Raw genomic sequence first — 25,774 nt, 5'->3', positions numbered from 1 at the left:
GGGAACAAAAAGTTTCCTCGTATTTTAGGGAACTTATTAAACCATGCAAGAGGTGGGCTTTTATGCTCACCAGATTTAATATTTTTCCCTTTGTAGTCCTTGAGGGAAGATTTCATAATGTGCCATTTGATAGCAGGATTTGCAAATATTGTTCCTTGGAACCCGCTACAGTGGCTCATATTCTGTGCCATTGCCCAGCTCTCTGGACACTTCGTGTTACCTTTTTAGAACCAATTCTGTCTGTCCTCTCTTGTTCACCGGATGACTCCCTGCGTTCCCTTCTGGAAGATACTTCTGTGGTTACCACTGATTTGGTTGCTGACTATTTGTTAGCTGTTATAAGGAAAATGTCCTCATTTGTCCCACCAACTTGAATTTTATGTTGTGATTAGAACCCTGTTGTATGTGTCCTGTTTAAAAATTCTGTTTCAATGCCAATAAAGGTTCTCGAACTCGAACTCAACGTATGTGGTGTGTGTGACCATGTATTGTTTGATTTAGAACTCAATCTTATGATTGCCTTACATTGACAGATCTAATGATCTGGCAGCATAAGGCTGCAGTGGCCATTGCACAAGCCGCTCTGACAGCAGGCAGCTCAGTAACTATGAATCAGGTGGGTCACCAAACCTACTTGTAGACTTCCAAATTGTTATTTGAGTGTGTATTAACCAGAAGTTTTCATATCGACTTTTTCTGACTTTGTAACATTCCTTCATTTAAAAAAAAAAAATACTGTGCATCATGTATTTGTATATTATAAAATAGACTGATTCAATTATTCACATAGGTGGCTGTCTGATATTTTTCATGTTGGGGGCTTCTGTTCATATGGGACAATTTCCATTTTGGTTTTGTCCTTATAGAACATCCACAAAAAATAAGGTCAAGCAGGTTAACACTGCAATCCTATGTATGCTTACTCGGAATTAAACCTCATTGAATTCAATGGAATGTACTCTAGGGAAAAATGCATCTGACTGCACAGAGGCTAAATTGACCAACTGCTTCTGCAATGCAGGTATAGCCCAACAATATACCAGATTGGGGGTTTGTCATTCCTTAGTTGGGGAGCAGTAAATTATGAATTTCTCATCATTGAACAGAATAATTTTTCTTAAAGTGTAAGGTAAAGATACCAGACCTATGCAGTGATCCTATATAAACACTAACCTGGGAGTAAGTCCAATTGAACTCAGTGGGACTTACTTTTGAGTAGATATGCACAGGCTTGTTCTATTAGTTCCTGTCATGATGTTCTATAGAAGAAAATGAACACTACCATTGTATATACTGTCATTGCTGTGTGGGATCCTTAGCAAGTGAATCACCTCTGGAGCTAGCCAAGAGTTAGGCAGTGATCTCAGCACAGTGGCTGCTTTTTATTTAGACATCATTAGAAGCAATATCACAATATTGTATTGGGTTGCATCCAAACAAAGTTCATCCTAAGTCCTTTGGAAATTTCAAAGGAATTCAAAGGGATTTAAGTTAGTCCTGACTAACTTGTGCTATTGATTTTCAAGGTTGCTTAGTCAGAATCGACTTTCTTTAACTGTAACCCACTGGAATTAGCAGGGATAAGTAATGCATCTTTAAAGCAAGACACTTGTGTGAGAAGATTTGGAGGAGCTCTCAAAGGAGAAGAGACATTACTTTTATAATCAGCCAATCTTTCAGAAGCAAGAAACGGCACAATGCCATTGTAGCAAGTGAACTACAGTGGTGGAAACCTCCTTGTTAATCCTTCCCTCCCTGTCTTTCTCTCTCATCCATTTTTTTTTAAAGTCACCTGCTTTGTGGATGACTCTTCCTATTTCACCCTTACTGATTTGCAGTGAGATTTGGAAAGTGAGACTATTAAATATAGCTACAGTGTATTTGTAGACTGCCCAATTTTCTGTCTCAGTTTTCTTGGTTGTCGCCCTTTGTGCCCCATGTTGCTTAACTAGTTGGGATAAGAGAAGGGGGCACCATTGCAATTTCACTGTTCAGCATTACTGCCCTGCAGCGTGAGTTGCACATCGTGCCGTAATAGCAAGAGTTAAAGCAAAATTAATTCACCTTGTGATAATATATGTCCAATATTTCAGTTTTCCAGCTTGTTAGGCAGTTCATATTACATAAATTGCTGTGAACTGGGGTGTAATAAATTACAGTGGCGGATGGACCAATTTCATTAAAAATGACTAATTTTTTATTGCTTCAGCTCATTTTTGAGAGAAAAAATAACAGAGCCTGGATAAGCAATTTTTGTACTGTTTCCTCATCTTTGGAAGTGATACCATAGGGCAGAGTTGGCCTTAGGGCAATGTGGACTATGTCATGACATTGGGCCCTGCTCTCTGGGGACCCCCCTCACTGGGGCAGATCTCCTACTGTTGCAGCCAGCATCTGGCACCCTGGGAGGACAACGTTGTGAGCAGAGTGTGGGCTTGCTTGCCCTCTCCTGGGATTGTTGGCTTGAAATGGGCCTTCCAGAAGTAGTTGGTGGTGACGTTATGTCACCACCACTTATTTCCAGGTACCATGCTTTGCATGCAGTGCTACAAGTGTCTAGCTGCCTGTGGGTGCAGTTGCCACAGCTGCCTGGTAAGTGGGGAGCCCTGTTCAAGCACCCTACATTAGGCAGTGCCAGTTCTGAGGCCAACCCTGTTATAGGATTGTATGAAACTTGGCTTCGCGATTTCATGTTCTAGCCTCTGCTAACCACAGGTTTTCCCTAAGATAATTATAAGATAATTCTATATGTATTTGGTCTGTGTGTTTATCAGTACTGTTGTTGTTGTAAGCTAAATAGAAGCTGAGGAGAGGAAGATTATGGTCAAGGTATTTATTTTATTTTCACATTTTTACACTGCCCTTCCTCCAAGGAGCTCAGGGCAATGTACGTACATGGTTCCTTCTTTCCTCTTGTCCTCCCAACAACCCTGTGGGGCAGATGAGGCTCATAGGTAGTGACCTGCCAGGAAGCTCCATGGCTGAGTGGGGATTTGAACCTGGATCTTCCAGGTCTAAGTACAATTCCCAAACTGCTACACCATTCTGTCTATTGTTTGCTTTTACTGTTTGTTTATTTTTAAAGCTGCTGTTTGCACTGGGAGAGAATTTTCCATTGGTACTTTGTTCCCAGCACTAATAGCTTTAGAACAGCAATTTTCATTTAGACTGTGGCAGTGCGTTTTTTTGTAAAAAAATAGGTGCAGGAACTCACAACTTTTTATTTATTTATTTATTTATTTATTTATTTTTAAACCATTTTTTATATATGCGCGCACGTGCGCACACACACACACACACACACACACACACACGTCCATCCCGTGTGAGCTCCCTGATAGCAAAAGCACTCCTGCCACAGCTGGAGTGAAACACCCCATTTTTTTTAGGTGGGGAGGTGATCCATTAGGCTATAGGAAACTCTCTCCATTGGGCTATAGGAAAGCCTATACAGTAGTTAAAGTGTTCAGAACAAATATATAAGGTCTTGAGCCCAGCTGGTGGCCATCAGTGCCTCAAGTGTTAGTTCCAAACACTTTGAGCCTAAGAGCTCTGGTGGCTTAGTGGTTAAACTGTAGATCTGTGAAACCAGAGGCTTGGGGTTCAAATCCCACTGAGGAATAATTTTTTTTTTTAAGGTGGGAAGGTGCTCCATGGCTGCAAAATATAAAGGTTGGTTGCTAGTTGCCAAAAGGGGGGCCAGTTGAGGCTGCAAAACTCCTCAAAGTTCAGTCCCAGGCAGGCTCTTTTTTGAACTTTTTTTTTTTTAAGTCCCAGGTAGGACTTAACCCACAGCCTCCAGCAGGGGGCTCACTCCAGGAGCTTAACTGTGGGTTAAGTCCTAACTGGAACTTTAAAAAAAAAAAAAGGTCAAAAAAGAGCCTGCCTGGGACTGAACTTTGAGGAGTTTTGCAGCCTCAACTGGCCCCCTTTTGGCAACTAGCAACCAAACTTTATATTTTGCAGCCATGGAGCACCCTTCCCACCTTAAAAAAAAAAAATTATTCCTCAGTGGGATTTGAACTCCCACAGACCTACAGTTTAACCACTGAGCCACCAGAGCTCTTAGGCTCAAAGTGTTTGGAACTAATACTTGAGGCACTGATAGCCACCAGCTGGGCTGAAGACCTTATATATTAGTTCTGAACACTTTGACAATAGGCTTTCCTATAGCCCAATGGAGAGAGTGCTGGGCTGTGGAGCACAAGGTTGGAGGTTCAAATCCCTCCCTAGCCAGCAGTGCAGAGCGGGGTAGTGCAGGCAGGGGAAAAAAGGTGGGGGCAAGGAGGAGGGGAAAAAAGGTGGCAGGGTGGTGCAGGCAGGGGGGAAAAAAGGTGGGGGCAGAGAGGAGGGGGGAAAAGGTGCTGGAAGGCCGATCCAGTGCGTTCCTTTACAAAAAAAGCCCTGGACTGTGGAATAGAAAAGGGTTACATAGCGCTCTCTCTCTCTCTCTCTCTCTCTCTCTCTCTCTCTCTCTCTCTGCCTCTGCCTCTGCACAGGAGAATGGACTCTGTTTTACCATCACCACCACAGTTGCTGCTTAACAGACAAAAATCAACCACACAGGGCCAAGCTACGCATTTAACATGATGTTGATTTTGACGCTAAGGAAATCAAGAGAGGCTAAAACTGCAGATATTACTGATCTGAGAAGGTGGACTCTTTTGGTTGACTATGGTCCGAACCTCTTTTTTCACTAGTGTAACCGAAGTTGATCTTGAGCCCTTCTAATGTTAACATATTACACATTTACAATTTGTCCTCATGTATGAGGAGGTAATTGAATGTGTATCTGTGAGTTTTGAGAGGACAGTGAAAATAAATACAGGCCAACAATCTGCTTATAATGGGCAATACTGTGTATATGAATAATATCTGCTGCTCACAAATATGCTAACTCACTAGAGTACAGGGATGTGCCAATTTATTGTGGAGAGACTCATGTCAAGTTCTGAGTCCTCGTCCACTTTGACTCAAACTGTGCATTAATCTTAGTTATGACTAACTGTACTTAGGATACAACTTCATGTATGTTATGTTTTTGTATGTCTTTTATCTGTAATTCATTCTGCGGAAACCAGAATCATGGATTCACAGTTCAGCTAGCTCCTGGCTGTACTCTGCATAAAGAATTTTACTTTTCCTCCACCAGTTGCCACTGGAACTGGAGAGTATTCTGCTCTTGAAGTTGTTTCTTTGGTAATCTTGCCTGTCCCATCTGTTGCAACTTCAACCAATAAGGAATGAATCAGTATACACTAATGTTTGATTGCAGAGGCTCTGTAGCCTCTGAAGGAAGCCCACCAGCCTTGAGTGGCCACCAAGGATTTGATAAACCAATTACTTTTGCTGTCTGCTTGGGGCTACAAGAACAGGGAGGAAGTTTTCAAGTATCTGGCATGGAGTGTTTAGTTTTGTTCGGTGTTATTGATCCTCTTGTCAAATTGCTCTAAATGGGAAGCAAATCATGTGTATACAAACAAATTTCAGATTGAGGATCAGAAAACAGTTTCCAACTTTTTAGGGGAAAAAAACACGTTCCTGAAATAGCCTCCCTAGAACAGTTAGAAAAGAAAAGGCTCATTAAAAAAACACCTTGGGTTGATTTTAGTCTCTGCAGCAGGTGGGTTCCTTGTTCACAATTCAAATGTTCTGTATAATTAGTTGATGCTTGCCAAGCAGAATGTCTAAAAAAAAAAATCCTCGTTATATTTCCAGTCAAAAGCCTGTTTGCTTGCATATAATATGGTGTGTTTTTTTAACTTCCATCTGCAGCTGACTCCTTGATCAGTTGGAAATGGAAAAATGCCAATCAAATAATAAATACGTCTATTGATTCAAACAGGAATAATTGCCAAATTTTAGAACATGGCACATAAAAAGAATTAGTACTGCAAGAAGCAAAACCAGATTTCATACTGTCACATTATTGGCCTGTTTCCTTGTTCTATAGCGTTTCTTGTTTCCTTGTCCTATAAAGCAGTGGTTCCCAAACTGTGGGTCACAACCTGATTTTTGGTGGGTCACCAAAGGGTGCTGGAAAGATCAGATAACTAACTGCCTCAAACCCTGAGAGTATTGAAAAAATCAGATACTGTAGCTGCCAATTACCTGGCAATGAGCTCAGCTCCTGCAATTTGCAATATAGTTGCTAATTGCCCTGTAAGGATCTGAGCTTCTGCAGTTTGCAAGCATGTGTAAATATAGAGAGATATAAAGTTTGAGGATTATTTTTTCTGCTCCTTATTACTTATAAATAAAATAAAATACTATTTCTTTCTAGATCTCCTTTTTTAAAAGTCTGTTAAATCTAGTTGGGTCCCAGTAGAGTGTTGTTTTAAAAAGTGGGTCATAGTGCTAAAAAGTTTGGAGACCACTGGACTAAAGCCACAAAATTACACATACAAAAACCAACAACATTCCCTTTTTAAGCAATTAGTCTCAGTGAGGCTTACTTCTGAGTAGGCATGTCTAGGATTGTGCTGTTAGTGACTGAACTGGAGAGTTCAAAAATCCTGAAGAACCTGATCCAGAAGTGAACCCAAATTTGAAATGGTTTAGTTAGTGGCTTGGATTGTATGTTCGTAAACTGTCTTGCTGCAACTGCAGAATATGGTCATGAGTCCATTCAGTGAGTGTCCCCTTTTTAAGAATGTCTGAATATTGGATTGATGTGCTTTGATAGCATGAGACTGATAGGACCATGTTCCTTTTGGCTGCCAACAGGTGTACACTCTTGAAGAATTTGGCATGGATATTTTGATGTGGTCAGCAAGTGGAAATCAAAGAAATACATGGACATATGCAAATGTGCTCCTTTCCAGGAGCAGTCCTTTCAGAGTGGCTTTTGAAGCAGAGGTTGGAGCAAAGGAGCTCATTGAATTTGCCCTTGATGATGTTTCTTTCACACCAGAGTGTTTATCTGGAGGTAAGTAATTCAATGAATATTAGATATGGAGGGGCTTAGAAAAAATGTTCTAAGAATGAAACGTAAATGTCATGTTTTTAGTAACATGGTTGACATTTTGAAACTTGTATTGTTCTTGCTGTAATTTTGTAAATTATTATCCTGCATTGTCCAGTTCATTATCCTACAGAATATGACTGAACCCTCTCTCCTATTTTTATGTGCTCTTTCTTATATGAGAATTTCTGTGTCAGAAAAAGAAGCAGGAAGCATCTCCAACTAAACTGACAGCCCAATCCTGAGCTGCCTGGAACTCCGGGACCTGACGGCTCCCCAGAGGGCTCCCACCGGATCCTGCATTCATCGGCTTCCCCCGAATAAGGGAAGCAATGAGGCTACTCACTTTAGCGGTGACCTTTTGGTCGCCGCTAAAGTAAAGGCGCTTGTGTAGGGCGTGCAGCCCTACCCGAGTGCCCTGTGGAGCTCGGCTCCGCGGACCCGCCTTTCCCCTCCTCCCAACATGCCTCCCACACGCCCCCGGCCACATCTCCCCCCTCCCCAGAATGGCTCCCCCACGCCTCCAACCATGCCCCCATCTCCTGTTCTGCAGCCCGGCAGTCTGGGAAACCGCCGAGCCGTGGAACCCAAACGCCCACTGTGCACTGGCTCAGCACTGGCTGGAGCTGGGCTAGCTCTGGTGGGAGCCTGGTGGTAAGCCCCGCAAACATGCCTTATGGCACGTTTATGACTGAGGTCCTCAGCGTGGAGCTGCGCCATAAACCTCAGGATTGGGCTCTAAGAGCAATCTACTATTGAAGTAGTAGATTGCATATCTACTCAGAAGTAAGTTCCATTATAGACAATGGGGCTTACTCACAGGTAAGTGTGGATAGGATTGTAGCTTTAGGGCACAATCCTAAACAGGTCTACTCAGAAGTAAGTCCTATTGTGTTCAATAGCACTTACTTCCAGGAAAGTGAGGATAGGATTGCAGCCTTATTCTATTAGTGATATGCTGCTAGTGACTAAACTGGAGAGTTCAAAAATCCTAATGAACCTGATCCATAACCAAATAAGTGGCAGGCTTATTCACCACTTCTCCATGTCCCCTCTTCCGCAGGACTCAGGACTAGTATTGAAGTCTGGGTGAGTGAAAATGCAATTGGGGAACAGACTGCAAGAAAGTAAACTTCCTTGAGAACTGATGTTGTGTAGTGGCTGAGAGATTATGCAGCAAATCAGGACTTTATTGGAGAGTCTCTGCTGGTGAATTAACTAGGTGGCTTTAGGTGACCTATGGACCCAATCCTGTCCAATTTTCCAGCTCTAATCCAGCAATACCGGCAGGCGCTGCATCCTTCCGTGGTGGTGGGGAACAGTCATGGAGGCATCCTCAAGGTAAGGGAACATTTGTTCCTTTACCTCAAGTCTCCATCGTGGCTGCATCAGTGCTGGAAAATTGATAGGATTGGTCTCCATGCCGCTCCGTATTGGCCACATTCCCCAGCTGCAAAATCCCTCTTATCTGACAGAGTTATTGCATCAAGACAAGATGCAAGAACTATGCATGCTCAGAAAGCTATATTTTATTATTAAGCTGCAAGCAAGGAGACATTTATCAACTGATATGTGCATGCATACATACACATTTTTCTCCTTAGTTTGGCCCATCCTCTGCTTTACATGGACTGGGGCCTTCATTTAATGATTTAACTCTGCCACTGTTATGTCTAGTTTGGCCCATATGAGAGGATATACTCATTCAGGTAAATGCCTTTATTTGCATATGAATAAGGTAGCTTTGTGTAAATTAGTCATTAAATAATTCATCTTTCAGAAGAACCATTTTTTATGTGTTGGACAATAAGCAGATGGTTACAGAGGCACTTATGACTAAATAAAAAATGATGGCCATGATGGAGAATATGTTCATGAACAAATTGCCACTGGTTGCGCTGCTCTAGTTATGACCCCCCCGTTAGTAAAACATGAGGCTGTTCAGTGAGTTGCTTAACACTGTGTTCAACACAATTCCTCTTTTGTCAATGACGATAAAAGTATCCCAAGGGAAACAAGCAGCATACAGATTTGTACTTGAAATGCTTGTCGTGCAGCAGAACCTTGCTCTGGTGGAAAGCTAAAGGATCGTTTAATATACATTAATCATTCATTCTGTAGCAGGCCTAGAATGCACAGTGCTTTGCATTGCTATTTCATGTGTGTGGGCTGCAACTTTGCGGCATTGGTCATTAACAGTCACTCCAACAGATATGTAAGGAAAGGGCCATAGCACAGTGGTGGGGTACGTGCTTTGCATGCAGAAGGCTCCAGTTTCAATCTCTGGTATGTCCAGGGAAGGTTGGGAAAGACTTTTGTCTGAAACCATAAGGAGCCACTCGAAGTCAGTGCAGACAACACTGAACTAAATAGACCACGGTCTGACAGACAGCTTCTTATGTCATATGCTTCCTGCTGGAAGCTCAGACGGCATGCGTCGGCAAAAGAATGATGACCACACAAGAAGGAAAGCATCTAGAAGTGAACAGTTCTATGAGTTTCTCATAGAACATTAATTGTAGAAACTCCGTTTCACAAAAAAAATGGAGTTTGGTGATATGTGAACCACCTTGGGTCAGTAAGACTCTCACACATTGTGAGAGTCGGTGAGAAAGGCAGTGTAGAAATACTGAATAATAACAACACAACAACAACAACACAACACACCAGACATAATCAGCATTGATAAAAAGGATAAGAAAGTCTGGATAGTAGACATTGCAATACCTGGTAACAGTAGAATAGAAAAGGACGGGAGAAAATCACCAAGTATAAAGACCTGCAAATAGAAGTAGACTGCGGCAAATAGACTGTGGCACAAGAAGCCTTGGGTGCCATTCCAGAACACCTGGAAAAGCACTTGAACACAATCGAGATGAGCACAAACACCAACAGTCAACTACAAAAGGCCGCCTTACTAGGAACAGCACATATACTCTGGCGATATTTGTAATGCAACATGAAGACAAAAAATTGCTACCTATTCTAGGTCCTTGAGAAGGACTCAATAGGTGGATATAAGCAAAATCCAGTCAAAACAAGATGACTGTGCGAAAATATAATAATAATATACAGATGTGGAGCTGAAGCTGAAAGAGAGGCTGCGACCCAACCAGCCAGCCACCGTTAGGCACCTTTAAATCCCATTTATTTCAAGAGGAGATATTGAAGCACATCAGCAATAACCAAGCAGGATTTTGTCTTTTTGAAGAAGTTGGTAGTGCCACTTGACAAATCAAGTAGACATAATTCAGGTGATGAGAGGCTAGGTCTGAGTTAGAAATCCAAAATTTCCTGTGTCCAGAACCTTTGCTGAAAAGGTTTTTAAAATTCCTCCTTGTCACTGGTAGGGAAAACTGGCTAACCATCTCTGCCACTTCAGTTGATGTTTGCTGTAATTGACATCCATGGTCAACTTCAATGGTGAGCCATCAGTAAATCACAATGGAGTGGGAACATTAGTTGAGAGACCTTTGAATTATGATTATGGCATTGCAGCTGTTTCATGGTTTGGATCACTGCTCACAAATGTGAAAACATCAATGCTGTATTGGAGTGCACTTCTGAGAAATTCTACCTTTTGTTTGTGGGGTTGCATAAACATAAAGTGGCTGTTATATAGAAATGTGTTTTTTTTTAAGTTATTAATACAGAACTTTTTTTTGCTGTGGCCTTGGCTGTGTTACTTTGGCTGCAATCCTATATACACCTACCTGGGAGTAAACCTTATTGAATCAATGGGACTTACTTCTGAGTAGACATGAAAGGATTGCACTGTGACTCATATATGTTATTATATTTAGCCTGTGTTTACTATCATCTTTGAAGTCCCAACTCATAACAGTGTTCCAAAAACTATCAGTAAGAAAATCTCATGAAGACTCACTAATTGGAAATTGGCATGAAATCTTTCCAGTTGAGTCAGTGCTTATTATGGCTTTGGATTCATTGCATTCATTTTTTTTTTAATGAACAGTAAAAATTTGCAGCTAATTCTGTTCTGTGGCAGAAAGAGATGGGAATGTTTCTTTATAATAGAAGACAAAGGCTGCCTCGCTTTTTTGCTATGTAAGGGGGAAAAACTTAAGCACCCTTTCCCCTTCCATCTATGTGTGTTAGGCATTCAAAAGCTTTACATTTTACAAATAACTTTCTGCACAAAACTGTTGCCTTTGCTGGGCAACTTTTTGGGAAAAACGACTAATATGAGAACTGGCTGTTAAGCTCCCCCCCCCCCTGCAATGTTCTCTTCCCTTAAAGGATTGCTTTGTTGCTCTTGAATTTTTTTCCCTCTCTTTCTACATTATTAGTTTGCCAGCTTAGCTTTAATTACTTTAGGTTTCCCAGGGTAACCTGTTTTAAACAGGCACAATCACAATTTAGCTGGGTGGCAGCTCTAAGCAATAAAATATTGTCAGCTCCTTCAGTACAGCAGAGTTTTTTGTTTTGTTTTAAAACAGCAGGCCCTCGTTAGATTTGAAAATTTTGCCAGACCCAAAAATATTTTAACAGTGTCAACAAAATAAGCTCATCTGCTCTTCCAGAAAAATGCAGGAGAAACCCCTTGTCATTATTCACTGTAAACAGAGTGTTTCCACATGCTGATGCCGCACTGAATATTGTTCTCGTGAACATGTGTCTTTCCATTTCTGTCTGGTTCATGCTGCTGATTCATGTACAGCCTTTACATGCATTGTTACTGCCCATAATAAGGATCATTTCATAAGGTGCCAATTAACAGAGAGATTTAAAAAAAAATTGTGTGGCTTCCAGCATTTTCATGTCGTTGCAGCTTCTAAAATCATGGAGAACTCAGCTGCCCTTTGGCTATCATTAACACAGACTTCAACGTTCCATTTACTTACTTGGGATCACCAACAGCTTTTCTTTGATGACTGGAGAGAAAACCTTGGCCAATATGCCTGAACAATAGTAACAGTTCAGGCTGCAGGGCTTGACTTCACTGAAACATCTGCCATACTGAATTGAAATTCATAGCCACTGAAAAACAAACCTAAAGTCATTAGACTTAACATAACTGTATATATACGCACACATTCTGTGTGTGTGGAGAGAGAGAGAGTTGCATGGAAGTCAGTGGTGTATCTAAGGTGTGTCAGGTAGAGCATGTGCCCTAGGTGCCACTTGAAGGGGGGCCTCTCAGCTGACTCTCAGCATCCGCTGAGCCACTGCAAACCTCCAAGCAAAGTACTGTTCTCAGGGGCCTGCAGTAGACTTGACCAGGCAGCTGCTGGAGAAGCCACATTGTGAAGCCACCATTGTGAAGCCACCACCCTCCTCCAAACCAAGAAGTGACATCATGGCATCACCAATTCAGGCAGCACTGCCCCGGATACTCCGCTGAAGGAAGTCAATGTTAATTAAAAGTAAAATTTGGTTTCTGGGATTATTATCCCAATAAAAACTGAAGGAGGACTCATTCTGTATGAAATTAATTCATGTTCTCCTTCTAGCATATAAGGTGATGGGAATATTCTGAGAGACTTTAAAGGGGTACCAATATCAATGGGGGAAAAAATGGATGACCAAATTACTTGTTTTTTTAAAACTTCTCTGAAGTCATGCTTAAGCCAAGAAATTTAATAATATTTGTGTTGCCCAACTCTGTGAGCAAGAGCTTCCATTCAGGCATGACTGCTGACAGCCCAACTTGGCCCTGACACCCATAGTGGTCTGTCAAGCTCCATTTGGTCTGTTTGCCACAGTGTAGTGCAGCTTGCTGCAAAGGTAGGTCTGTTTCAGAAATGCAATATATAGGGAGATAGAATTTCAGCATCAGCAACTTCCCGGAGAAAAGGAACTGACTTCTGAACATTTTGAATTACTCCGTGACTCAGGAAGCCTAGGCTCTCCTATCAAACTCTAATGTTTCAGGAGCAGATGGTCTCTTGAGTAGATTAGAACTAGATTACTGTTCCTTTATAGACCAAAAGCAAGTCCTTGGGCAGTCACTCCCTGAATTATAGGTACCTGATCTCAGCTTAATGCTTTGGTGAACACTCATGATCATTCACAAACCTGTCAGGATGGCCATAAACATAGAAAGTTTGACTCCGCAAATCTTGGAACCATCACTCACATATGATACTTGTCCTTCTACCAATCAATTCTTTCCTGGAAATGGTGTGAGGGTTTTAACTGTGTCTGTTGCTTCAGGTTCTTCACAATCCAAGGAATCCTGTGATACTGGGAGTTCTAGCTAATTGCTGTAATGTGGACTTATTCCACTTTTCAAAATAGCATTTGTTTAAAACAAAAATCAAGGTGTTTTTTTCTTTCTTTTGTGTTTAAGCACAATCTAAACAGATAAAAAAAATTCTGGAATAAATTCAGAGGACTAGGTACTACTGGAAAATCTGCATTTATTTTAATGGCATATTGTTTTTAATTTGCAACTCAGAATTATCAGGTTCCAATTGATGCTAGTTTTATAATGAATATTGAGCCAGATGGTGTAGTGGTTTTGAAGCTGAACTTAGACCTGGAAGAGCCAGGTTCAAAGCCCCGCTCAGCCATGAAGCTTTCTGGGTGACCTTGGGCCAGTCACTCTCTCTCATCCTCATATACCATGCAGGATTGTTGTGAGGACAAAAGGAGGGGAGGAACGATGTACACTACCCTGAGCTCTGTGGGGGAAGGGCAGTATCAAAATGTGAAGAATAATTTCCTTTAGGCTCTAAGGATGCGATCCTAAGCACACAAGATAACCGTGATTATAATCTATGGGATTTGCTTCCAAGCAAAGTTACTTGGTATAGCACAATGGGTATAGCTAACAGCCCAATCCTATCATTTTCCCTGCCATAGCATGTAGTTGTGCCAAAACAAACTATACTGCATGCTTTGGGGGGGGAGGGCTGATTGGGAGGCTTGGGCCAATATTATCCCTTACACTTCTGTAAGCTCCTCAGTTATCAGTGGGTCTCCTTGGGCCTTTGCCAACTGTCTAGCTGGTGCAAGTTCAAAGTGACAAAGGGGGCATGTTGGCAGGTTCTGGAGGGGATAGCATCCAGCACAAATCACCTGTACCAGATAACATCCCCTCCCACCTCTGACAAGCCCCTGTCCCTCCCTCTAATCTACCCTAATCCTCCCACCCGCACCCCATTCCACCCACCCTGCCAATTTACCAACATTGGCGGGACTTCTCACCATTGCCACATCTGCAGTGGTGGGCCAGAAGTGCACAGCTATGTGCACTTCCGGAATGGCATGTGCAATGCTGTAAAGTACACTCTGCCACTGGAATGCTAGTTCTGTTGGGGGAGTGTACAGATTAGTTTGGACCATAAGATACTGAATTGTGTATCTGGGAAGAGCCATAACTTAGTGAAAGAGTATCTGCTTTGCATGCAGAAATTCCCAGGTTCAATCCTTGACATCAATCCCAGGCCAGAAAACCAGGTGTGAATGAGGATATAAAGGCTATGGGGCTCATTGTAGGAAGGTGAGGAGGACTGTACAGATCCCCTTATATCTTTGGGAGGCATGATGGAGTCTAATTTGGCAGAGAATTTGGCCCTAGATAAATTAAGCTACTGTACTTCCCAAGTTTGGAGGAAAACTGTTTAAGGGTGCAATCCTAATGGCACCCTATAAGAACATAAGAACATAAGAACAGCCCCACTGGATCAGGCCATAGGCCCATCTAGTCCAGCTTCCTGTATCTCACAGCAGCCCACCAAATGCCCCAGGGAGCACACCAGATAACAAGAGACCTCATTCTGGTGCCCTCCCTTGCATCTGGCATTCTGACATAGCCCATTTCTAAAATTAGGAGGTTGTACATGCACATCGTGGCTTGTAACCCGTAATGAATTTTTTCTCCAGAAACTTGTCCAATCCCCTTTTAAAGGCGTCCAGGCCAGGCACCATCATCACATGCCGGCCCAAGTCCCTTGGGCCAGCCTGGGAGGGTCACAAACCTGCTCTAAAGCACGTTTGTGCCTCTTCGGGAGGAAGCCAGGTTGGCACGCCGAGAAGTGCCAGCCTGCAGAGGCTGACGGAAGCCTCCGCACCAGCTTCCCCCCATCTCCAGGGAAGCTGGAGGCTTCAGCTCCAGGGAAGGAGCTTTCCCCCAGCTCCAGGGAGGAGGAGGGAGGGAGGTGTTCCAGGGCGGGGGGAGGGAGGGCGATGGGCAGCCCCAGGGGCCAGTGGGGAGCAGGAGGCAGGGCTGGGATCCGGCACTTATGCTGGATCCCAACCCCCATCCCCAGGGAGAACGGAGCGGCTTCAAACCGCTCCACTCTCCTAGGACTTGTGCTACCTCAGGAGGTGGCGCAAGTCCGAGGAGACCCATTGTGACCAGCAGCCCTTACCCAGGGTAAGGGGAAAAGTTTCCTCTTGCCTCTGGCTAAGCCTCAGCTAGCCACAGTCCTGCGCTGGATACAGTGCAAGCCTCCTGGCTTGCCTGTTCCAGCGCAAGTTAGGATTGCGCCCTAAGTTTCTAAGCCAAATTCTGATTGGGGAGGTTCAGAGCTCAATCCTATCCAACTTTCCAGCTCTGCTGTAGCCACAGTGTAGCCCTGTGGTAAGGGAACACATGTTCCCATACTTTGAGGAGGCCCCTCTACTGCAGGGTGCAGCACACACCCCACTGGCACAACTGCACCTGCACTGGAAAATTGGATAGGACGGAGTCCTCATTCAGCTACTCACGTGAAGCAATTTAGAGTCTTCAAAATGTGCTGTTGTTGTTGTGTGTGTCTAGTTATTCTTTGGACAGGTGGAGGGGAAAAAACCCCTGAACACCTCATCCAGCACCAATTCTATCCAACACTATCCAGCACCAATTCTAATGTCTCAATTAATCTAAAACTGTCATTATCAGTATCCTACCCGGAAATCAATCCCAGTGTTTAAAGGAACACAATATTGGAAAGTATTTAGTGTTGTCAGAGGTGTCGTGTTGAGCAGTCAATCTGCTGGTGGTGGTTAACCTAAAGGTTATGTTTAACAGGATGTAATTTCCCTGTGTTGATAAGGCCTTAAAGTCAGAGTGGAGTTCAATAGGTATGCCAGCCTAGTTCATGATTTCATTGCTCTGGCTGCCAGTGAGAGCACAAATTGTCAAGGGAAATCTGAAAACCAGCATGTAAGTTTCCTTTGGGTAGTGATTGCTTTCAGTTCCCACTGCCCATATGAAATGTTATATTTGGTGCTTGCACTGTAGTCTTCCTAAGTATTCCACAACTCTGTGCTAATTTAATTTTGAGGAAAAATTTACAGGCCCTTAATCTTCTTCTGAAGAAACACATGGGTTCATACAGGGGTGTCAAACATAAGGCCCATGGGCCAGTTACGGTCCACGGAAGCTCTTTATCTGGCCCCTGCGATAATTGGGATCTCCCAGCACCACCATTAGCTACTCAGCTATGGATGCATCAGCAGAGCCCTGCTAGGAGAGCCCAAGTACCATGCAGCCCACCTTTTCAGCAGCACCTCTTCTGCTGAGACATCACTTTGCAAGCACCTCTCAGCTGCTAATCTGTGAAGTGATGCCTCAACAGAAGTAACACTGCTGAAAGGGCAGCCCATGTGATACCATGGCTCTCTCCGCTTGATAATTGGGTTCTCCCATATCTGAAAAATATGACTGTAAGTTTCTCCATTCTATGACCCAGCAGGGTTGCCGCAAGAAAGGTGCACTCCCCGTGGTATCAAAGTTCTTCTTGGCCCCAGGGAAAGAGGGGTAGAAAGAAAAGAAGGTGTTGCTTGCCCAGCAACCAGGATCCCCCACCAAGGCCTCAGAGTTCAGCAGTGGGGAGGGGGTTGCTTCACCCTCCTCCTCCACCTCTTTCCTAGCTTCTTTCCTGGGCTTGTCCTAGTCCCAGGGGAGCAGACACAGAGCAGCCCTCAGGTACCCTGCCCAGAGAGCTCTCATCACTGGCCCTGAGTGCATAATGAAGCACTGGATGCTCCCTCTGGTCTGTCTCTCTTCCATTCCCACAGTCATCTACACCTGCTCCAGCTTAGCCTTGGGGGTTAAAGGGCCAGCATCACCCCAGAGTAGGGAGGCCGTAATGCTGTGAAGAGCAGCTAACCCTATGCCTTGATGGACCAGAGACAGTGGGGGGACTGGACATACAGTCATGCATTGGCTGTATCATGTCGGCAGCTACTTGCCTGCCAAGGTTGGGATGGCGCACTGTATGAAACAAGTTTGACACCCCTGAGTTAACATATTGAAAACGATGTGTGATCTTGTATGCTAGTAGCAACAAATCGATGCACAAATATTAGTGAAACAATTCTAGGTTCCAATTGCCTTTTTGCACAGTGTTGCTGTTCTTTGGAGCTCATAGAAATCAGTAAAGAAAAACAACATGGTTAACGCAGGTTTCTCCTTTGACAAGGCTCTGAAGAGCAATGTTTCCTTGAATGCATTGAAAGTAGAAATTATTTTAATTAAGGCATGCACACCCATAGGAGTTTGTTGATTCAGGTGAGTTTCCTTCTAATTGTCAATGACATACACTGGACATACCCCAGAGAAAATTAGGTGCTTCCAAGTTGTACTGAAACGAACAGCGTAATCCCAGGCATGTCTAATCAGAAGTAACCCATCGTGTGCAGTGGGATTCCCATGGAACTGTGTATACAATTACAGCCATCTAGAATTTACCGTGTTTCATTCATATTAGATTATTGGCACACAGAACTTTCTGTGGATTGTGCCAATTGTATTTTAGCTACAGAAGTCATTCTTATATGACTCTGGAGCCCCAGAGGATCAGCACTTAGGATTCAGACCTCAATAGCACTGCTGTTCTTTTGATAGGACACTACTTACCGCTCATGAGAGAAGCTGGCCCTTCTCAGCTGTAAGAAATATTAGATTGGCAATAGCTACACTGCCAATCCTTTTGGGGCTGCTGAGCACCAAAATGTGTGTTCCCACAGTGTAGTGTGCTTTATGAGTGTCATAAAATGCAACATACTGTCAAGTGCGACCTGGCTGCCACGGCAAACTATGAACAGCAGTAGCCCATTGACTACTTCCATGACTGTCCTCTGCAGGATGCAGCCCACCCACATGTCCGTCATCCGCCAGCCCCCGAAATGCCCTCCCCCACCCTCCCCACCTCACTCCCCCTGCGCCGGCCTTCGCAGGCCAGCACAACCTTACCTACTTAGACCATTGCAGAGGCTGGATGTAGCCGTAGACACACATCCTCACGTCGGCCCAGCTGACTCTCCCAGAGGCGCAAATGTGCCTTTCAAGGAACTTGTGCCAGCCCATGTTCATTCTAGGCTTGCGCTCTATGAGCCCAATCCTATCTCCCCCCCCCCCCACCAGTGCAGCTGCACCATAAAGGAGCATGCTCTATCCCACTGGGGCTGGTAGAAGTCTAATGAGACAAAGGGAATGGGGAGACTGTGGAGAGGGGATAGGATTCAGCATGCCTTTGCCACCAGATCCACCCCCTCTTGCGGCCTCCCCACCCTGTTCCTCCTCCTTCCCCATCCAATTTCACCCCTACTGCCCACTCTCTACCCCGCCACTGCCTTACCTGTTTCAGATTGGCCAGGGATCACTGCTTTGAGAGGCAGCAGAGCTCCCAAAATGGCCACCATGGAGCACTTCATACTCTGTCAGCAGCCATTTTACAACAGCGGAAAAGCCCTGCCCCTGATTTCTGAATCTAGAATAGGATTGGGGTACATGTCCATTACTATTGAATAAAGGCAAATATTTGTATAGGGGTAATTGCAAAGGAGGGATGGATGAGTGTGGTGTTATTACCTATCATTATGATATGAAAACTAAACATGATTGTGAATTAGCCTGAAATGAAGGCAACTCATTTTTCTCTTCTAATAAATAAAAGTGTGTTATGTTCCCAGTATTTATGTCAAAAATTTCATTTATACTGTACATAAATGTTTATCGCTTCCTTTGTACTCGAGGAACCAAATTATACCTCAGTATAATTCTAGCCAGCTACTCGGCCAACCCAAAAGGTTTAACAAATTCAAACCAAAGCTTTATGCTGCAGGAAATACTGACTCATTAATGTTAATGAAACATTATGATGAAAAGTGCAAGCTATAAAAATTGAGATTTTGTTGCGTTGTTTACTTGCTGACAGCTCAACACTGCTTTATCTTAAAGACATTGAAAGTATTCCCACTGATTATGTTTGGATTTACAGTAGATTAATGGAGGTAATCATTTGATAAAGCAGAGATTTCAGAAACACCGCTTTCTAATCTTAACCACTTGGACCCTCAATCTAAATACATTTGTTTTAATGTATTTCAATTGATTTCTCTCGGAAAATGTCTTTCCAAATAAGATTGCTTGAATCATGATCCTTGTTTATGGTGGACCCTCTTAAATTCTGTTTCCAAAGAATAAAGTGTCAGGAAAGCATAACTGCTTAGTTCTAATTCTGCTAAGGATTTATATACTTTCATTAATCAAGGCAATGAGGGTTATTTTATTCTCTCAGAATAACAAAGCTTGAGACTTTGATGGACTGTGATTGGAAAAAGGATAAAACTGCAACAATCCACCTGCTTACTCTAGGGTAATAATACCACTTCCAGAATTGAACCAGTGGTTAGCAGATAACCACTAAAGTTGCTTTAGAATTGGAAAGAAAAAGTTAGGATTCAGTTACACTTGTACAGTTGGATCTCAATATCCACAGCGGGCCCATTCCCAGTCACCCACTCTGTGCAGATATCAAAACACTCAGATAATTGAATCTGTGGGTGGGGTCCATCTCCCATATCCAGGAGGTACTTCTGAGCACGTCTGGGAGGTCAAGTGAGGCCCTCCAGAGTGGGTTCAGAACTCACACTGAATCAAATCCATGGGTTCCAAACCCACAAATAAAGAGTGCCCATCTGTGCTTGGAATATGGTACTCTAAAATAATAATTTGACACCGTTATGTATCAGTTGGAGAACCACAGTTATGACGCAGAAGCAAGGCAGTCTTCTGGTGAACTGAACTGACTGTACTGGATTTATCTATACAACAGAATGAAGTGGTGGAGTCCTAAAACAAGTGACTGGACCATGCCACTTCAGACTGCAGATATGGGGGTCTCATTTTTGAATGCTCCCTTACATTAAGAAGGAAATTCCTTGCAAGTAGGGAAAAGACTGAGTTTAGCAATTTTCTCCCTGATCTGCCCGTTTTCTATTTGCAGCAGAACATGATGGGGGAGGGGGATTTAATAGGAGGATACATTTTAAAATGTTTTTCTTTATGGGTTTGCACAAATGACCACTTACTGTTAGAGACAAACAACCTGTCCTTCCCCTACTTGTAACACAAAGCAATACTGACTGCTCTAGACCTTATTTCTGCTGCATATGTAGATCCAGAGCTGACTTATGGATTACACAGTAGTGGGATGAGTCATGTTCTTTTTTCCACTGTTTTGTGGAAATTTTGTGGTCGCATTTGACATGGTAAGTTCCATGAGCCCCACTTAGAAGGTTACAGCAGAAAATTGACTTTCAGCTAAGGGTTGTCTAAAAATAAAAGACTACAAGCTTGGGTCTATGTAGAATACCACTTATTGGGGAGGGGGGTGTTTTTACCCCAGTATGGTTCTCTGCCTCTTTAACTGTGTGCAAGTGTAGTGCATGCCCCACCCATGCCTCATCCTAAGGGGAAGTTCCACAGCTTTTGGGCAAGTGATGGCAGAAGGCAGTCAAGTGACCTTATAGCAGAGAGTCAGATCATTGGTCCATCTAAGCCAGTCACTTTCAACCACTGTGCTGTGGCACATTGAGCTGCCATAAGTGGTCCACAGGTGTGCCACAGGAATTTGGGGGAAAGTAATTTATTAGTAAGGCCAATGGGGGATGTGAGTCCCCCATCAGCAACCTGGTGTATCTTGTCAATGGTCAAAAACGCAATGATGTGCCTTGACAATTTTAGTGCCTTCTCAGTGTGCCATGAGATGATAAAGGTTGAAAATGGCTGATCTAAGCAGTAGTGGCTACACTGATTGGCAGTGTGTCTCCTGAGTACTTTGTTCTCAAGTAGAAATTCACAGCTGCAAATGACTGAAGATAAAATATGCACATCTTGACCATATTTTCACAGTGTGGGAGAGTGTGGCCACCTGTTAAGCAGTGCTACTTCTGCTGTGTGACTTCACAGTTCAGCAGCCAAGAGGTGCATGAGAGAGCCCAATTATAACAGGAGCCAGATAAAGAGCTTCCAGGTACTGCATTTAGCCCATGGGCCTTATGTTTGACAGCCCTGATCTAATTGCTAGTTCTGGGTTCAAGTCCCCATTCTACCATAACCACTGGCACACACATGGTGTCATTTCCATGTTGTCATCAATGACATTAAGAACAACTAAATGTTTGCAGGCTTGCCACAGTTTGTTTGTTTTGTTTAAAAAAGTTATTTACTAATTTTCCTATGTTCAGTTTCCTGATAGTACCACCTTGTGATTGCAAAGAACATGTACATTTAGATGGCACAAAACTGGAACATATTTTTGCACTCCCCCCCCCCCCAAAAAAAAGCATTTGGGGGGAATGATTCTGAAAAAATCAGTGTTTTAAATGTGTTTGTATGATAAAACTCTGGAATTCATATCTTTTTAAAATTTCTAAATCAAGAGATTTATTCAAGCATCCATGAGTTTGCATTTTTATCCTTATTCTATCCCTCTAGGACCAGTCGTACCACAACCTCCAACTTGCACTAATGAACAATTCACTTGCATATATGTGAAACAGTGTGTGCCTCTTGCTGTGAAATGTGACAGAGTAGAAGACTGTGCGGATGGAACAGATGAAATGAACTGCCCCGCAGAGGAACCTCCCACAGTTTCTCCGGGGCTGTGCAAAGAAACCGAATTCCCGTGTGCTAACCAATCATGCATCCCATCGCTACTGAGATGTGATGGTGTGGCTGACTGCAGGTTCAGCGAGGATGAGGCTGATTGTCGTAAGTCACATGTACCAGCATTTCTGTCCTACCCAATCAGATCAAAGCAACCCTCTCCCTTCTACCCACTCAGGAACTGTGCTGTTTGGCAACACTGGAGGCGACTGTGCCACATTTTGGTATTCTTTTAGTTCCTCAGTCTTTGGCGTACTGTGGACTTGATTTCATACTTGTGCACTATCATGAGATCTGACAGGTGTGTTGCATTTGTCAACCAGCTGCAACACCACACCATAACGTTTGTGCTTTTTAGTTTAAAGATACCTCCCCAAATCATAAATCAAGTGGTTAAGACAGGGGTGGCCAACCCATGGCATGGCACATGCCACTTTTTATGTAGAGAATCTTGAACGTGCCAGACGCTGATGGCAGGGAGTCCACTGCCCCTTGGCGCACCCATATTCACCAGCTGGTGTGCCACTTGAGTAATGCCCCAGCAGGCCTTGTACAAGACCTGCCGCTAGGTGGCACCACTGACTTGGTGGTAGCTTGGCAGCCTTAGCAGCAGGCCGCAGCCTGCAGGAGGGACTCCAAGGTTTGTTGGCCCAGCCAGTGGAGTCAGCTCCCTGACATTAAAATTATACATATGGCAACTTGGCTTGTGCCATTTAGGGCGCAATTGTAACCCCTTATTGCATAAGGGCAATGCAGCTCCGAGGAAAGGGAACAAACATTCGCTTACTTTGAGGAGGCCTCCGTGAGTGACACCCAACAGCAGGATGCAGCACATGTCCCATTGGCACCGCTATGCCAGTGCTGGGAAGCACTGACATAAGGGGTTAGGATTGCGCCCTAAGAAAATGTCCATGTGCCACTAGTGGTGCATGTGCCATGGGTTGGCCGTTCCTGGGTTTAGACAAAGTCCTCGCCCCCATCATTTTGTGCACATCGCTTCCCTTCCTATTACGCTTCTCCAGTCTGAACCACAAAGCCTCCCAACTTCTTTTGTGGGTTTTGAGTCCCAAATTGTATCAAGCAAAAACGCTTTTCCTAGAGAAGAAGCTAGACTGAGAAAAACATGTTCACTAAAGATAAAACATAAATCCAGAATGCAAAGTGAAGCAATGAGAAAATCTGTCCCTCAGATCATTGGAACCCCTAATCTCCACCACTATTGCCACCACAAAATTCTTGCCATGTGTGATTTAAAGATTTGTGAAGACAGGAGGTTTCCAGAAATACTGATGGAACAGCTTGATAGCAGGGTATATATGCTAATGCTGCCTTATAGTTATTAATATGTTGGATTTTATTTCCTATTCTTTCTTGCAGAAGCATGAAATTACTGTGTGGGGTTATAAATGCTGTACTTAGCCAATCTTTCTGTCATTCTGAATTTCTGTTAGAGACTCTGGTCTTGTCATTTATATCTTTTTAAACATAATTTAAAACAGATGAATAAAAATTAAATTAATGTTCATGGGACTCTGTGTGTGTGTGTGTGTGTGTGTGTGTGTGTGTGTGTGTGTGTGTGTGTAAATGAACCACATTTACACAAGCCATGATGTGTATGTGCAACCTCCTGATTTTAAAAATGGGCTATGTCAGAATGCCAGATGCAAGGGAGGGCACCAGGATGAGGTCTCTTGTTATCTGGTGTGCTCCCTGGGGCATTTGGTGGGCCGCTGTGAGATACAGGAAGCTGGACTAGATGGGCCTATGGCCTGATCCAGTGGGGCTGTTCTTATGTTCTTATGCTTGTTTCAGCAGTCTGTGCCAGGCAGTCCAATCCTATCTAGAGCTTATATTGATGGATCTCATGATCCAGCAACATAAGTCCTGGACTGATGGTGAGAAAGTTGCTCCACTGTTCAGCAGTCTGCAGCCTCCTGGGCAAACAGCAGAAACCCAAAACTCAAAAGACAGACAAAATGTTAAGGCATAAATTTTTTTAAAGGACTGAGACATTTTTTCTTCTGTGCTGTAAACAAGTAGTTGCACCTGTAAAAACTTCATTAGCATTCATGATCCAACATATATTTAATATCAGTATCATGAAACATTAATAGGATGGTGTTAATTGTCTCTCACAAAAGTCTATTTTAACTATCGGCGCTCTGGACCACATGCAATATTCATTAACTGCAAAGCAATAAATGCAGCTTAAGGAAAGGTATAAACATGAAAATGGTCAGGGATTCCAAGAGGTTTTAAGGTTAAGTTAAGGTTTTCACAATGATCTTAACAATTTGCAGAGAATAAAAAGTACTTCAGTATTTTTTTTTACCACAAATGATTACCATAAGGATGTCTGAAGTTTGGTCTGAAATTGGAATGAATGCAGTTTGCCAGAGCTTTCATAAGTTCTTTTGTGTCTTCCCCAATCTTCCTGTTTGCCCTTCTATGGAAACAATAGGTACATGTCCTGTTGATAAAACCCTATAAAAAACTATTTTGATGTCACAGTACATATGGTTGCATCAAGATTTCTATTTGTAGTGTTTTACCGATTCACACATCTGCTCCTGTGCATTGGTAAAACATCATACAAATAATCTTGATGCAACCATGAGTAAAATTGCATAATGATTGCTTTTTCCCCCCCCCCTAATGTTTTGTTGATGTGTTTTGCTAAAGGGGGCAGTGGAAGATTCTCCTCTCCCTTTTTGTTCTCTTGCTTGTGTTCTTTCTTGGTCTTATCTTCACAGCTCTCCTCTGGCCTCCTGTCTGTTCCCCAGTTGTCCCAGCCCCTTGTCACTCCTTATCACTGCTGTCTTATCCTTCCTTATTTCTCTTTGTCTGCCTCCTCTCCTTAAATGGACTTTCCCTTCTGCCCATCTCCTTCCTGTTCTTCTCATGCTTCTCCTGCCTTCACTCTCAACTGTTTCCCCCTGTAGTTTCTAGCCACTGTTGGATCTGTTGCTGAAATCTGAATTCAGTAACATTAATTTAGCCCTCAAATTAATGGGTGTCCCTTGCATCTTTGTGGCACACAGTGTCTGTGGGATTTTCCCCACTTGAGAGCAGGGACAGCACACTTGTCAATGCTCTGAGAGCTTCTGAGGTCAGCTCTGTGCATGCAAAGAATTCTACTACTTTTGTCGGCACAGGCGGCCAATTAGAGAACTTTATCTACAGGTAAGCAACCTGTCCTACCTAGAGCTCATGACCAGTATTGCCCTTAACCTAAGTGGCTACGCACCTCAAAGCCACGCTCTGTACAGCATGGAATTTGGCATCCTGAAAGTCCTGCAATTGCTTGTACCATTATTGCTGAGCATTTGGAAACAGTATTGTGACACAGTCATGATGCCATGTGGGAAGAGAAGGGGTCTATGAACCTGACAGGGAATTTTGGTCATGGCATGCAGCTTTAAATCAACAGTATGGTTCCCTGCCACTGTTGTTTTTTTTCCCCACTGCAAGATAGCTTGTTGATACTGCTACAAAAACGCAGCCTCAGTTTTAATGTACCTGATCAGTTAATATTAACAAAACTAACTAAAGAATAAAAAAGCAAATCAACTAGTTCTCATAAAATTGAGTTAATTAATCCTACTCAAAGCTGAACTACGTGAACTAATCAAAGTCAAAGTAATTAATTTATGAAATGTTAATAGGTTGATGCTAAAACCCTGAGTTCAGTCAAGCTAATGGATATTTGATTTATCTAAATGTACTCTCTCTGTGGGATTTAGCTGAAACTCTTGAGAGGTGACATTATGGGATGGCGAGTTATGGTCAGAATATTTTAAAGACTATTCAGTCATGAAGTTCACATTCACTAGTTTGAAGCTATGTACGTTCTATGGTTTTGTTGTAATCTTTGACAAATGAAATACTGTTATTTTCAAACTTTATTATGATAATGGGCAATGGTTTTAGCGACTTTGAATATTGTTACCATGTACCTACCC

The 25,774-nt window shown here is 43.1% G+C and overlaps 1 protein-coding gene across 1 annotated transcript in view; it reads left to right on the top strand.

Annotated features, from left to right (window-relative positions):
• The window catches only part of MALRD1 (MAM and LDL receptor class A domain containing 1), a 241,450-nt gene that overhangs the window by 168,247 nt on the left and 47,429 nt on the right, over positions 1-25,774 (top strand). The window contains exons 26-27 of the mRNA XM_066627647.1: positions 6,727-6,928; positions 21,642-21,917. Coding sequence (XP_066483744.1) covers positions 6,727-6,928; positions 21,642-21,917 — 478 coding nt within the window. The remainder of the gene's footprint in view (positions 1-6,726; positions 6,929-21,641; positions 21,918-25,774) is intronic.

Source organism: Tiliqua scincoides, chromosome 5 (genome assembly GCF_035046505.1).
Source record: "Tiliqua scincoides isolate rTilSci1 chromosome 5, rTilSci1.hap2, whole genome shotgun sequence".
In the NCBI taxonomy this organism is placed as follows: Eukaryota; Metazoa; Chordata; class Lepidosauria; order Squamata; family Scincidae; genus Tiliqua; species Tiliqua scincoides.
The sequence above is the reverse complement of the archived record's forward strand: the minus strand, read 5'-3'. Positions and strand labels throughout refer to the sequence as shown.